Below are 13122 nucleotides of genomic sequence, written 5' to 3' on the forward strand. Positions count from 1 at the left end.
TTTGTCTTTGTAGTTCTTCCCTCTCTCCCTTCCACCCCCCTTATATTGTCTTTATCTGGTATTTTCCAAAGGTGTGGTGATGTCACTGCTAATGCCAGAAGTCACGTCTCAACACACTGCCTTTGCATAATATGCACCTACTACACATTTTACTGCCGTCTGTGTGAATCCTAGTTACTATCCTTCCCTTGAACAACTTTAAGGGTTCATCTCACACACACACTATGTACCCAATGCCCGAAATATATAGTTACATTGGCAGCAGTTCATTTAAAACCTCATTCAAGTTCACTCACAGTGGTTAATTTCTCTACCATGCACAATTGTGGAGCCAAAGTATTTCAGCTGAAATAAAATCATTTAATATATTTAAAAAATAAATAATACATATGCAGTTGTTTTAATACAAAATAAAGTTAACAGTAATGTAAAATTCGATACCAAAAAATAAATTGTACAACGAAGAGGAAGTGAGAACGAGGGAGTGTTTTGTCTGTAGGAAGAAGCGCGGTTGAGTATCAAACAAATTCAAAATCAGTCAAGATAGACCTCAGTGTTGATCATCATTTATCCAAATATTTAATAATCCGTTCATCGATTTGACTGATTAAAAGAATAAACAACACAGTTATAACAACTTAACTTTTAATTGTAATTATGATAGAGTAGTCTTCTATACATGGAAGTGCTGATGCCCAAATGAGATGAGTGCTGATGCCCAATTGAGATGATTTCACGTTTCAATATGCCAATTTTGCCTTTTCTTCTAAAAATACATTAGTGCAAGTGCAGCTTCAAAATGTATTGGCTGGATGATGTTTACAATCATTTTTCCAATACAAGTTCACTTTAATGTTTACTGTGAGTGCAGTTTATATAAACACGTTTGAAAGAAAGACTTAAACATGCAGAAAAAAACTGGTAGCTGAATATAGTGAGAAATAGAATGATCATAACTTAAAACACTATTCGATTGTTGGGCATTGTGCAGCGCCGATGCCTGCAGAATAAATGGTGCAGCTTCGTCCGTTATGTTGCTTTTACCACAATATGTGAACAGCATCTCTTAGTTAAACAATTACTGTGAATGCTGGTTATTGAAATAACGGTTGCAAAAAAGTAGGGGCATTGTCACACCTGTATGTCAAGTTGCGTTTTTGTCCTGTCTCCAGTTGTTTTTTGACTTCCTGTTTTATTTTGGAAACTAACTCCCTCTCGTTTCAGGTCCCTTGCCCTTCCTCATGTGTCACCAGTCTGATTGTCTCCCCTGATTCCTGATTGTGTCCACCTGTTCCCACAACTCCCTCATGGGTACTTATAGTCTGCGTCGCCCCTTGTCCTGTGCCAGTGTGTCTTGTTGTTTTGCCCTGCACACCAGCCCTCACGTCACGAGTCAAGTCAAGTCCGATAACGTTTGTCAAGTCCTTTTGATCCCTGTTACATTTCCTCGTTTAAGAGAGATTTTGAGTTTTTGCCTTTTGAATTTTGATCTCAACCTTTTTCCTCATTAAGAGAGATTTTGAGTTTTTTCCTTTTGAACTTTGATCGCGACCTTTGTTTCCTCGTTAAGAGAGATTTTCAGTTTTTTCTTGTTATTAATTAAAAAAGCAATATCAGCTGAACCCTCTGCGTCCGAGTCCTCCTCCTTCCTGCCTGACAGTACACACTGGCCAGAATGGACTCGGCAGAGAAGGACCAGCTGACGGAGGCGCTGCGCGCTCAAGCATCAAGACTGGCGCAGCATGAAGACCTTGTTGCTGACCTCGATCGAGGGGTTCGGGGACTTGCTCAAAGCCAGGAGGGGTTTAAGACTGCCATGACCACGCAGGTGGGACTCCTAAACAGTCAGGTAGAACAAATTCTCACCTTGCTCTCCAGGAACCCCGCGGCTTCTCCCGAACAACCCCCCACGCCGTCTGAGCCCCCTCCCGTAGCCACACCAGCAGATGCGTGCACGAGGCTGGCACCTCCGGAACGATACTCCGGAACCATCGGACAAAGTAGGTCCTTCATCATTGAATGTGAAATGCACTTCGAGCACTCTCCGATGCACTTTCCCACAGAACGGTCCAAGGTTGCCTTCATGATGTCCCATCTCACGGGAAGGGCCAAGGCATGGGCCACCGCTGAGTGGGCTAGGAGTTCGGCAGTTTGCTCATCACCAAAGAAGTTTGCCGACGCTCTCAGACTTGTTTTTGACCCTGTGGCAACAGACCGAGAAAGGGCTCGTGAGCTCAGTCAGATAAAGCAAGGTGGACAGTCCGTTTGTGAATACGCCATACGTTTTCGCACCCTGGCGATGGAGAGTGGGTGGAACACCACGTCCCTCTACGATGTTTTTCTGAGAGGGCTCTCCAACCAGATCCAGGACCTCTTGGTCCCATTGGACCTGCCTCTGGACCTCGATTCCCTCATCGCCCTCGCCATCCGCACCGACAACCGCCTACAGGAACGGAGGCGGCAGCGTGGGCCCAGAGGGACACCCGCTGCACCTGGCTCTTCCCCGACGCTCTGGGGCGCCGCATCGCGTCAAACCTCCCCTGAGCGACTCTCAAGAACCCGTGCCGGAGGCGAGGAGGAGCCCATGCAGATGGGGAGGGCCCGGCTCTCTCAAGAGGAACGACAGCGGCGCTACCAGGAGGGCAGATGCTTTTACTGCGGCGAGCGTGGCCACCTCATCACCGCCTGTCCAGTAAAGGCCAACCAGTCGGTGAGTCAAGTCGCCGAAGTAACTCCTACTCCACGCCGATTGACCACAGTGAGGATTAAGCACCGGGATAAGAACCTAGAGCTGGGGGTATTGATTGACTCAGGGGCAGATGAGAGCCTAATCGACTGGGGGTTAGCACAAAGACTGGGGCTTCGGGTTGACCCATTGAGTAAACCGGTTAAAGCGAGCGCACTTAATGGAAGTGCATTGTTCACTATAACCCATGTTACAGAACCGGTGGAGCTTCGCATCACCAATCACTGGGAGCGCATACAGCTGTATTTAATACACTCACCTCTGCACCATCTCATCCTCGGGTTCCCATGGTTAATTCATCACAACCCACACATAAACTGGCGCACCGGGGACATTATGGTATGGGGGGAGGGTTGTAGGACCCAATGTCGGGAATCATGCCCCCAAGGGAAGAACCCCACGCTAAACCGTGTCGTCACTCACCCTGTCACAGACTCGGAGATCACCAATCTGACTCAAGTTCCAAGCTGCTACCACCACCTCGCTGAGGTTTTTAGTAAGAGCAAGGCCACAGCTCTACCACCTAATCGCCCGTTCGACTGCGCCATTGACCTTCTGCCCGGCTCCACCATCCCGAAGGGCCGTCTTTACTCTGTTTCCGGGCCCGAGAGGCAGGCCATGAAGGACTACATCGAATCCTCCCTGAGGGCGGGGTTGATCCGACCTTCCTCGTCCCCAGCAGGGGCAGGTTTTTTCTTTGTGGGAAAGAAGGATGGAACCCTTCGCCCCTGCATTGACTACAGCCCGCTTAACGACATAACCGTTAAGAACAGATACCCTCTACCTCTCATGACCTCAGTATTCGACCAGCTTCAACAGGCGCAGATTTTTACCAAACTGGACTTACGCAACGCCTATCACCTGGTTCGCATTAGGGAAGGGGATGAGTGGAAAACGGCATTCAACACGCCGTCTGGACATTATGAATACCTGGTCATGCCCTTTGGTCTCACAAACGCCCCAGCAGTTTTTCAAGCGATGATAAACGATGTGTTAAGAGACTTTTTAGACCAGTTTGTGTATGTGTATTTAGATGACATTCTGATTTATTCCCCCGACCTAAACACCCATAGGAACCATGTTGAACTCGTCCTGCAACGTCTCTTAGACAACGGGTTATATGTGAAGGCGGAAAAGAGTGAATTTCATGCCGATACTGTCTCCTTCCTGGGCTTTATCGTAGCCCCTGGGAGGGTTCAGATGGATCCGGCTAAAGTAAGCGCGGTAGTAGAGTGGCCAACTCCTGATAGCCGCAAGAAGGTACAGCAATTTCTCGGTTTTGCTAACTTTTACAGGCGGTTTATCAGAGGCTTCAGCGCGACAGCAGCCCCGCTCCATGCTCTTACCTCCCCGCAGGTGGCGTTTCACTGGTCCGCCGAGGCAGACGCAGCCTTCCAGGAGCTTAAGCGGCGCTTCACTACAGCACCCATCCTCACGCTCCCTGATCCGGCTCGCCAGTTTGTGGTGGAGGTGGACGCCTCCAATAATGGGATCGGGGCCATTCTCTCCCAGCGAGCAGAGTCTGACAACAAGCTTCATCCTTGTGCCTTCCTGTCGCGACGACTGACTGCAGCGGAGCGGAACTACGACGTGGGAGATCGTGAGCTGCTGGCAGTGAAGGCGGCGCTGGAGGAGTGGCGGCACTGGCTCGAGGGGGCACAGCACCCTTTTTTGGTTTGGACAGACCACAAGAACCTGCAGTACATCAAGAAGGCCAAGCGTTTGAATTCCCGTCAAGCCCGCTGGTCCTTGTTTTTTAACCGTTTTGATTTTTCCCTTTCCTACAGACCGGGATCAAGAAATACCAAGCCTGACGCCTTATCCCGTCTTTTCAGCCCGGAGCCCGTGGCCAGGGAACCTGAGCCCATCCTCCCACTACACTGTGTGGTTGGAGCGGTTACCTGGCCTATAGAGACCAAGGTGAAGCAGGCCAACGGTGAGACCCCCCCACCTCGTGGGTGCCCAGATAATCGTCTGTTTGTCCCTATTAATCTGCGCCCACAGGTGATCCACTGGGCTCACTCGTCTTTGCTCACCTGCCATCCGGGCGTACGTCGAACCATGTTCGCCATCACGCAGAGGTTCTGGTGGCCGTCCATGGAGCCGGAGGTCAGGGAGTACGTTGAGGCATGCTCCGTCTGCGCCAGGAACAAGAACTCCTCCAGAGCCCGCGCAGGCTTGCTACAGCCGCTGCCCATCCCGTCCCGGCCGTGGGCAGAGATCTCGATGGATTTTGTCACGGGGCTACCGACCTCCAAGGGGAACACCACGGTGTTGACCGTGGTGGATAGATTTTCAAAGATGGCACACTTCCTAGCCCTACCCAAGCTGCCCACCGCTAAAGAGACCGCTATCTGCATGATGAACAACGTGTTTAGGATCCACGGGTTCCCCAGAGACATTGTGTCCGATAGGGGGCCCCAGTTTGTCTCGCGGTTCTGGCAGGAGTTCTGTAAGCTCATCGGAGCCACAGCTAGCCTCACATCGGGGTACCATCCCGAGGCCAACGGACAGACGGAGCGCCTCAATCAACAACTGGAAACCAGCCTCCGGTGCCTGGTGGCCCAGAGCCCTGCGTCATGGAGCGAACACCTGACGTGGGTAGAGTACGCCCATAACTCCCTTCCCACCTCCGCCACTGGCATGTCTCCCTTCCATTGCGTTTTTGGTTACCAACCCCCTGTGTTTTCCGAGTCCGAACCAGAGGTGTCTGTGCCCTCCGCCCAGGCCTTGGTCCGCCGCTGCCGCCGCATCTGGGCAGCGGCACGCCAGACGCTGATCAGACAAGGGGACAGAGTGAAGAAAGCAGCGGACCGCAGGAGGAGACCGGCCCCAGTGTACCAGCCCGGCCAGCGAGTATGGCTCTCAGCCAAGGACCTACCCTTGCAGGTCGAATCACGAAAGCTGGCCCCTCGCTTTGTCGGCCCGTTCCCCATCTCGAGGATTATCAATCCAGCAGCTGTGCGCCTCCGTCTGCCCCGGTCCCTGAGGGTACACCCAACTTTTCATGTCAGCAAAATCAAACCAGCGAAGGAGAGCGCAATGGTGCCAAACCCCAAGCCACCCCCACCCCCTCGAATGGTCGAGGGGGGGCCGGTCTACACGGTGAGGAAACTGCTGGCGGTACGTAAGCGGGGACGGGGCAGGCAGTTCCTCGTGGACTGGGAGGGCTACGGCCCAGAGGAACGACAATGGGTCTCGTCTAGCTTCATAGTGGACCCGGATCTCATTCGAGATTTTTATAGAGCACACCCGGACATTCCAAGGCCGCCTGGTATTCGGCCTTGAGGGGGGGGTAATGTCACACCTGTATGTCAAGTTGCGTTTTTGTCCTGTCTCCAGTTGTTTTTTGACTTCCTGTTTTATTTTGGAAACTAACTCCCTCTCGTTTCAGGTCCCTTGCCCTTCCTCATGTGTCACCAGTCTGATTGTCTCCCCTGATTCCTGATTGTGTCCACCTGTTCCCACAACTCCCTCATGGGTACTTATAGTCTGCGTCGCCCCTTGTCCTGTGCCAGTGTGTCTTGTTGTTTTGCCCTGCACACCAGCCCTCACGTCACGAGTCAAGTCAAGTCCGATAACGTTTGTCACGTCCTTTTGATCCCTGTTACATTTCCTCGTTTAAGAGAGATTTTGAGTTTTTGCCTTTTGAATTTTGATCTCAACCTTTTTCCTCATTAAGAGAGATTTTGAGTTTTTTCCTTTTGAACTTTGATCGCGACCTTTGTTTCCTCGTTAAGAGAGATTTTCAGTTTTTTCTTGTTATTAATTAAAAAAGCAATATCAGCTGAACCCTCTGCGTCCGAGTCCTCCTCCTTCCTGCCTGACAGGCATTCGTTTATCCAAACCACACTTCAAAGAATACACATCTTAAAAATTTGAATATATCTCTATAGAAGGCAGGTCTCTTCACTGTATTAAAAGGTTAAATGTATTACTAATACAATGAGGAGGAAGGTGTAGTTACAGTGGAGTATAATCCCATTTGCTTTCACACAAGACAGCAGATCATCTGTGGAAAAGTAGGCAGAGAGAAGGACTTTTATTTAATAACATTTCAGAAAAGAATTCAATAAATGCAAGAAGGTGTGTGTGTGTGTGTGTGTGTATATATATTACATCTATTTACATTTTATGTAAAATCCAATTAAATGGATCTAAAAAAAGTCATATTTACATTGACACAATGCCTTCTACTACTGATGTCATTATAGGCGTGTCTGTGCTGTCGTGTTGAGTGTTTGGGGGGATGGGTGGAAGTTGGATGGATAGATAGATGTCTAACCTGAGACTTTCTGTACTTTTGGGATGAATGTGTTCCAGAGGTGACACTCTTTAGCTCTCATCATTCTCTTTTGTTGGTGCTGGTTGTAGTTCAGAGTGACATACTCCTGCCGTTCGGGGTGGAACACGGGCCAGTTATTTCCATCAATGCCTGGGTTCCTGACGGAAAGAACAGGCAATCAGTACAGTTCAACAGTGCCCTGAGGGTCCACGAATAGCTTGAACGACAGATTTTGCATACCCTGTGCGGGCAAAGTTGGCCCAGTGTTTCATAAACTTCTTTGTCATGTTCACTTCATTCTTTGTGTATCCCAGGGATGCATTCAGAGGCATTCCAAAGACAAAATCCAGCTCATCGCTGTGCAAAACGCCCATCCACTCTGGCCAAGGATTGACGGAGGACCGGTGGTCAAATAAATAAAGGAAGGTTTTACCACCATGTTGGGAGTACCTGGTAAAAGATAAATAAATGGAATGGTAAAATCGTAAATTATCAATATGCAAAAAGCACGGAAGATTCACTGAAGATAATGCGCAAGAAATCGCTGAGGGTATACCAATTACAGAATTGCTCTTTACCTCTGAGCGAACTCTAGCACGGGACAAACAAAATATTGGTCTCCAACCAGACTACCCAGAGAGTCACGATTTGACATTCTGTTATTCTCATCTGTCCAATCAGTGTATTGGAACACGGCCCCATCCCTCATGACATTGCTTGCATGTGGCATTGTAATTGGCACTCCTCTCAGGAACTCATTTCTGGTGATGAGACTCTGACCAGTGATGTTGAACCCAGGTATTCCATAAACTAGGAAATAGGTTCCTTCGTCCTTGTTCAAGCCCAACAGCACATCTTTCTTTGGAATTGTGCCGGTACTAAGCAACACCTACAAAAAAAAATACATGGTGGTTATTATGCAATAATTTGATTTTAATAGGTCAAATAATACTGCAGTAAATAGCCATTTGTTAGTTTTGATGTTTTGCTGGTACCAGGAAATAGTTGGCGTGTTAGTTCTGCGCTTGTGTAAAAATACAGTAAATTACAGTAATTAGGTCAAATTAATGTCAATGTATTTCCTTGTGTTATAGGCTTACAATTGTGACAGCTTCGAAATATAGCTTTTCAACTGCTGAATCTAGAAATCATAGCTCTTACTGTTGACATTGTTTACATCAGCTACCTGAGGTAGGATATTTGGAAATATACTGAAATGTATTTATAAAAACAAACCAAAACCTTGTTCGTGTCTACATTAATACACACACACACACACACACACACCTACTTCAACTTTATCTGGTAGGAAGTCCCCATCAACATAAGGGACAAAGGGTGTGATTATGATTGTAGGCTGTACAACAACATCATATTGCTCTGATGAGATTTTCAGTGGATCAGCCTGCACCAGACAATCTTTCATATCAGATGGAGGAGATTGGGGACAACCCAGTAGTGCTGCCAGCTTCGTAGACCTGAGCATTGATGTAGAGAAGCAATCGGTGACAGAAATAATGAAGGATGTGAGGGAGACAGAGATACAATTTGAGAAATAGAACCAAGGTATTGACAATCTTGTGTGTGTGTGTCAATGCTTGTGGTGAAATAATCCAGTTAACACTTCCTAGAGCACTGCTGTAAGTGTATCCTATTTATTTTACTGTTATTTTATGTAAAAGGTTGCATGTTGTGGCTTCAAACAATCAATGAGACGGTACATAACCTCGGCCTTGCTAATCTTATGAGTAATGGAAGGAGTGGAAATAATTAAGAAGGCGATGAGTAAACCCTACCTGTGCCAGCTCTCTTTCTGGCTGATTGTGGCCCAGGGTGCATTAGGAGAGCCACTCTGCAACACAGCCCTTTGAAAAAGACCATGGCTGCCCGGAGAAAGCAGGTGGAAGCCCACAGATGCCGACCCAGCACTCTCCCCAAAGAGAGTCACCTGGAAACAAAAACCAACGGCTAGTTCTATTGTTTGTTCAAACCGTGTAAAGAACTTTTATTATCTGATGTTACGATACAAAAAAATGTCTACCTTTGAAGAATCCCCTCCAAAAGCAGCTATGTTTTTGGCCACCCAGTGGAGGGCCAAGCGCTGGTCCAGCAGGCCTGCGTTGCCCTTGAAGTTCTTGTCATCAGGAAAAGAGAGGAAACCAAAAGCTCCGACTCTGTGTAGGTGAGGACAACAATGAGAAAAGATGTTGAAAGAGTTTAACCAAAGACAAATCAACCTACCATTGTCAATTCCACATTCCATCTAAAGGAGTGAAGGGAAAGGTATTGCACATAGTGAGGTCTATTCATGTATGTACTCCTTTGCTTTGCTTATTGCACCAAAATAGTGGCAAGTGCAAATGCAAATGTCATGTAAAAACTAAAATTTTTCCCAAACATTGATGCCTTTTTTCTAAATGTCGTAGTATTATTAAGTATTAAAACCCAGCCTCTCAAACAAAGGAATATATCTATTTTTTGGCTGGGATACAGGTCATGCATGGCTTTAAAAATTAAAATAAAACTGATGAAATTTTGCATGCATGGAATTTGTTTGCATGATTACACGCCTCTCACAGTTGATGGCACGCACCCTACGGTAGATCAGGGCCAAAAGTCTGAATGTGAATAAAACGATACTTAAGGGAATGTTCAACACTAATCTTTTACACACTTTTTTTGGTGCGCATTGTTGTATTTTCCCATGTTTAAGGCCAAACCTTAAACCTTTCAGGTTCACATCTGTTTTTCAAATGATCAAAACCTTTGGCCTGGATTTGGCTCGTTGCTCCATTTTGGCACTGATGTAGGCAAAAATCCAGTTTCAAGTATGAGGGAGGGACCACACTCCCAGATATTCCCCTTACTGATTAGCAGGGAGTTTCCAGTTATATACAACAACTGTGCCCACCCATTTGTTTCTATTTACAGTACGTTGGTTCTTACCTGTAATTCATTGAGACAACCACAACATCTTCAGATTTACTCAAGAAGCGACCATTATAAATGTCCAGAGAGGATGTTCCTTGACTGAACCCGCCTCCATAGATCCAGACTAGAACAGGAGCCAGTGGTGAGGACTTGGGCTGGGTTTGGTTGAGACGTGGTGACCAGACATTCAGGTAAAGACAGTCTTCACTTAAAGGGGTGTTCGGGTTCCACATCTCAGAACCTTGAAACCCTTTAAAAGAAGAAGGCAATATTTATCAGTCTCACTACAAACTGATTGGGACTGTAATCTAGTCACTTGCATACACTCTTATCTCTGTGATCTCAGATGTCTAGAGATAAGAGACTTACATAAACTTTGATTAAATATTAGCTTAACTCGTCTGGGAGTTCATGAGTTGCAGTTACAGAAGAAGTAAACAAATAATTTTCGTCTTAAAGAAGCACTGTCTTGTCCCAAGAGAGAACAGTGGTCCAACATGTACATCTGTGTTGTCATAACTATATTTGGTCATTATTTCTGTCAATTTGCCTGGCAAAGGTTGAGGATCCGAAAAAAGAACCCGACAGGTGGCTGTGTCTCGAAATAGATACGTGTGGCCGGGCCCCACAGCGCCTCTTGGGTGGGGAACTTGGCCTGAGTCAAATTGTTTGCGCTTATTCTATGTGCTTGTCCAATGCGTATTTGTGTTTGCTAAACTGCTAAAATGGCACCACACTGTTTTCTTACCTTTCACATCCAAGATTTATTACAACAGACATAAATAATTAAATTACTCACTTTGCGTGTGTGTGTGTGTGTGTGTGTGTGTGTGTGTTTGTATGAGGCATGGTGTTCCATAACTGCTGGTCCCCACTGGAACACCTACCACTTGATGGAAAGTGCCCCTTGAATGGACACTTACTGCGAACAAAGTGGCGAAAAAGTTGTTGGAACTTGGCATGTTGGCCAAGTATGCATTGTATGAAATGATCTATTTACTAGTCATTCATGTATGTAGTGAATGTCAACCTTGGTGCCTGTATTTCATACTTTTCGCTCAAACTGAGAACTCAAGATTTGAAAAATACAATTTAATGTAAATACCCTGCTGTGAGGTTGAGATCTCAAATCTTGGCATTTCCTAATGTTTAATGCAGATGCAGGAGGTGGGTTTCTGTATATTGTGTACACAAGATATATACTGTACATCTAGGTATTGTGCCCATCCCTGTGTATCCTACCTGGAAAGGTTGTATCGGAAATCTGGTAGCAGGAATTTGGGAATTGAGTTGCATCTTTCACTCCTGTCCAACTGTCTACCGGCTGTGGAGCACTAAATCTCAGTTTCCCCAAAGGCGGTTTCCCGTACGGGATTCCTAGAAATGCTCGTACATTACCACCGAGCACAGAAAGCAACTTCCCTCGAACTTTGCCATGCTCGGTATCAATTACAAGGTCATCTTGAGTCGCATGTGACACAGTCAGGAAACAAGATAACAGAAGAAGAAGGTGGAAGAGTGGACAGGGAGAGAAGTTCGCCATGGAAAATCCTGGGGAGAAACAGACCGCACACACAGGCACTTTATTATTCATTTTCATTTAACAAAATGCAGCCCGGTACATGAATTAATCAATTATGTTGAATACAAGAACTGACGTTGCTTTAACTCTACTTCATGATAAGATATGTTGATACACTGAGAAGCTGTCAATACTGCGCTCATCAACATGTATATTGCCAATCATTAACCTAATTACACACACAATAAAACCATTTGACGTGGCCTTAACTTCTACTTTCCAACAGTCCTTATGAAGCTGCGTGGATTCCCCTCTCAGCCACAGCAACGCAAATCACTCTGGTGATTCTACAACCAGTGATTTGAACACGTTACCCCCCCCCCCCCCCCCGCCTGCCCCCCACTGCCCCCCCCCCCCCCCCCGTCCCCCCGATGTGTCAGTGAAGCTTGGCGCGACACTACACAGCGGTCATTCCCACCAGCGCACGCGCCCCTTTTTGAAACGCGTCCTATTAAGAGAAGAAATGACGCGATTGGTTTAAAAAAAAAAAGTAAAAGCGCAGTTTTACTTCCGACATGCAGAAAACGGGTCGCAGAAAAAGGAGAAAAGAACGCATTATGTCGCTCTCACTCCCGATTTAAACATTTCCAGAAAGGGAATTTACCTGCACCGATAAAAAAAGCTAATAAAAAGACTGAGTGACGTCTTACCTTGTCGGACCGCGGGGAGTGAATGAGGACATAAGGAAAGGAGAAGGCGTGGATACGAGCCCCGTGGACAGTATCTGTGCGCCACCCACAACTACAACTGCTGATAATTATAGACACAACTGCACTAATAAAGTCATACAAAAACGGAAATAAATATTTGTAATGTATCACCTTTGAGGAAAGTGTTTTTGTTTTTTAGATTGGTTGTTAGATAATAAAGGAAAGAAGAAAAAGTAAGTTCTGTATGGAGTATTCTTTCCTTTTATGGCCTTAAATGGTTATTTGGATTAGTTAATTGTTAGTTAAACGTATATCTTGTAGAACTACCTAGAGCCCTTATTCAAAACATGTGTGTGAGTCAACATTTTTAAGAAGTCACAATTGAATTATCTGGTTTTAACAATCCTTTACATAATCCTAATTAGTTTTAACGTGCAATATTACTTTCCAGCAACTATGGTTGCGAGATAAAGGTAGTGGGGTACCAAGAAAACTCTTTCCTTTGTTAACGTATTTGAAGTGTGAAGTAGCACAAATAGGAAATATCAAAGTAATGTTCAAATACCTAATAATATTGATACTTCCCGAGTGTCGGCGAGGAATGTGGAGGATTCACTGCCTCTCTGCAGGTCACCTCAGCAGGACACTGGGACGACTGGCACTGAGCAAGGGACAGTCATTCTGATTATGTTCTGGTCATCAGTTCAACAACAATAAACAACAACAAGAGCATTATGCAGAGTAACAAACAGAGCCGCATTGTACATTAGCCACAGTGATGGGTTGATTTAACACATGTCCTGCATTCCAACCCCTAATACACACGCAAATGTTTTTAGACACGTATTGCCATCGAATCGATCATTTAAGCAACATATTGAGAACAATATTTTAAAGTGTAAGATCGGCAAGTGTTACAGGATATGAA

At 46.0% G+C, this 13122-nt stretch overlaps 1 protein-coding gene across 1 annotated transcript; it reads right to left on the minus strand.

The window, feature by feature from the left end:
- Positions 1–628: 628 nt before the first annotated feature.
- On the minus strand, positions 629–12293 carry LOC120826877 (cholinesterase). Its single transcript, XM_078105036.1, has 11 exons — positions 12195–12293; positions 11205–11513; positions 9978–10212; positions 9073–9205; positions 8828–8979; positions 8323–8509; positions 7610–7920; positions 7272–7481; positions 7032–7189; positions 6577–6758; positions 629–1125 (listed from the first exon to the last, which is right to left on the minus strand). The coding sequence occupies exons 2-10, from the start codon at positions 11503–11505 to the stop codon at positions 6664–6666; spliced, it is 1782 nt and encodes a 593-aa protein (XP_077961162.1). The 5' UTR covers positions 11506–11513; positions 12195–12293; the 3' UTR covers positions 629–1125; positions 6577–6663.
- Positions 12294–13122: the final 829 nt, after the last annotated feature.

The sequence above is a fragment of the Gasterosteus aculeatus genome, chromosome 1 (genome assembly GCF_964276395.1).
Source record: "Gasterosteus aculeatus chromosome 1, fGasAcu3.hap1.1, whole genome shotgun sequence".
NCBI lineage: Eukaryota > Metazoa > Chordata > Actinopteri > Perciformes > Gasterosteidae > Gasterosteus > Gasterosteus aculeatus.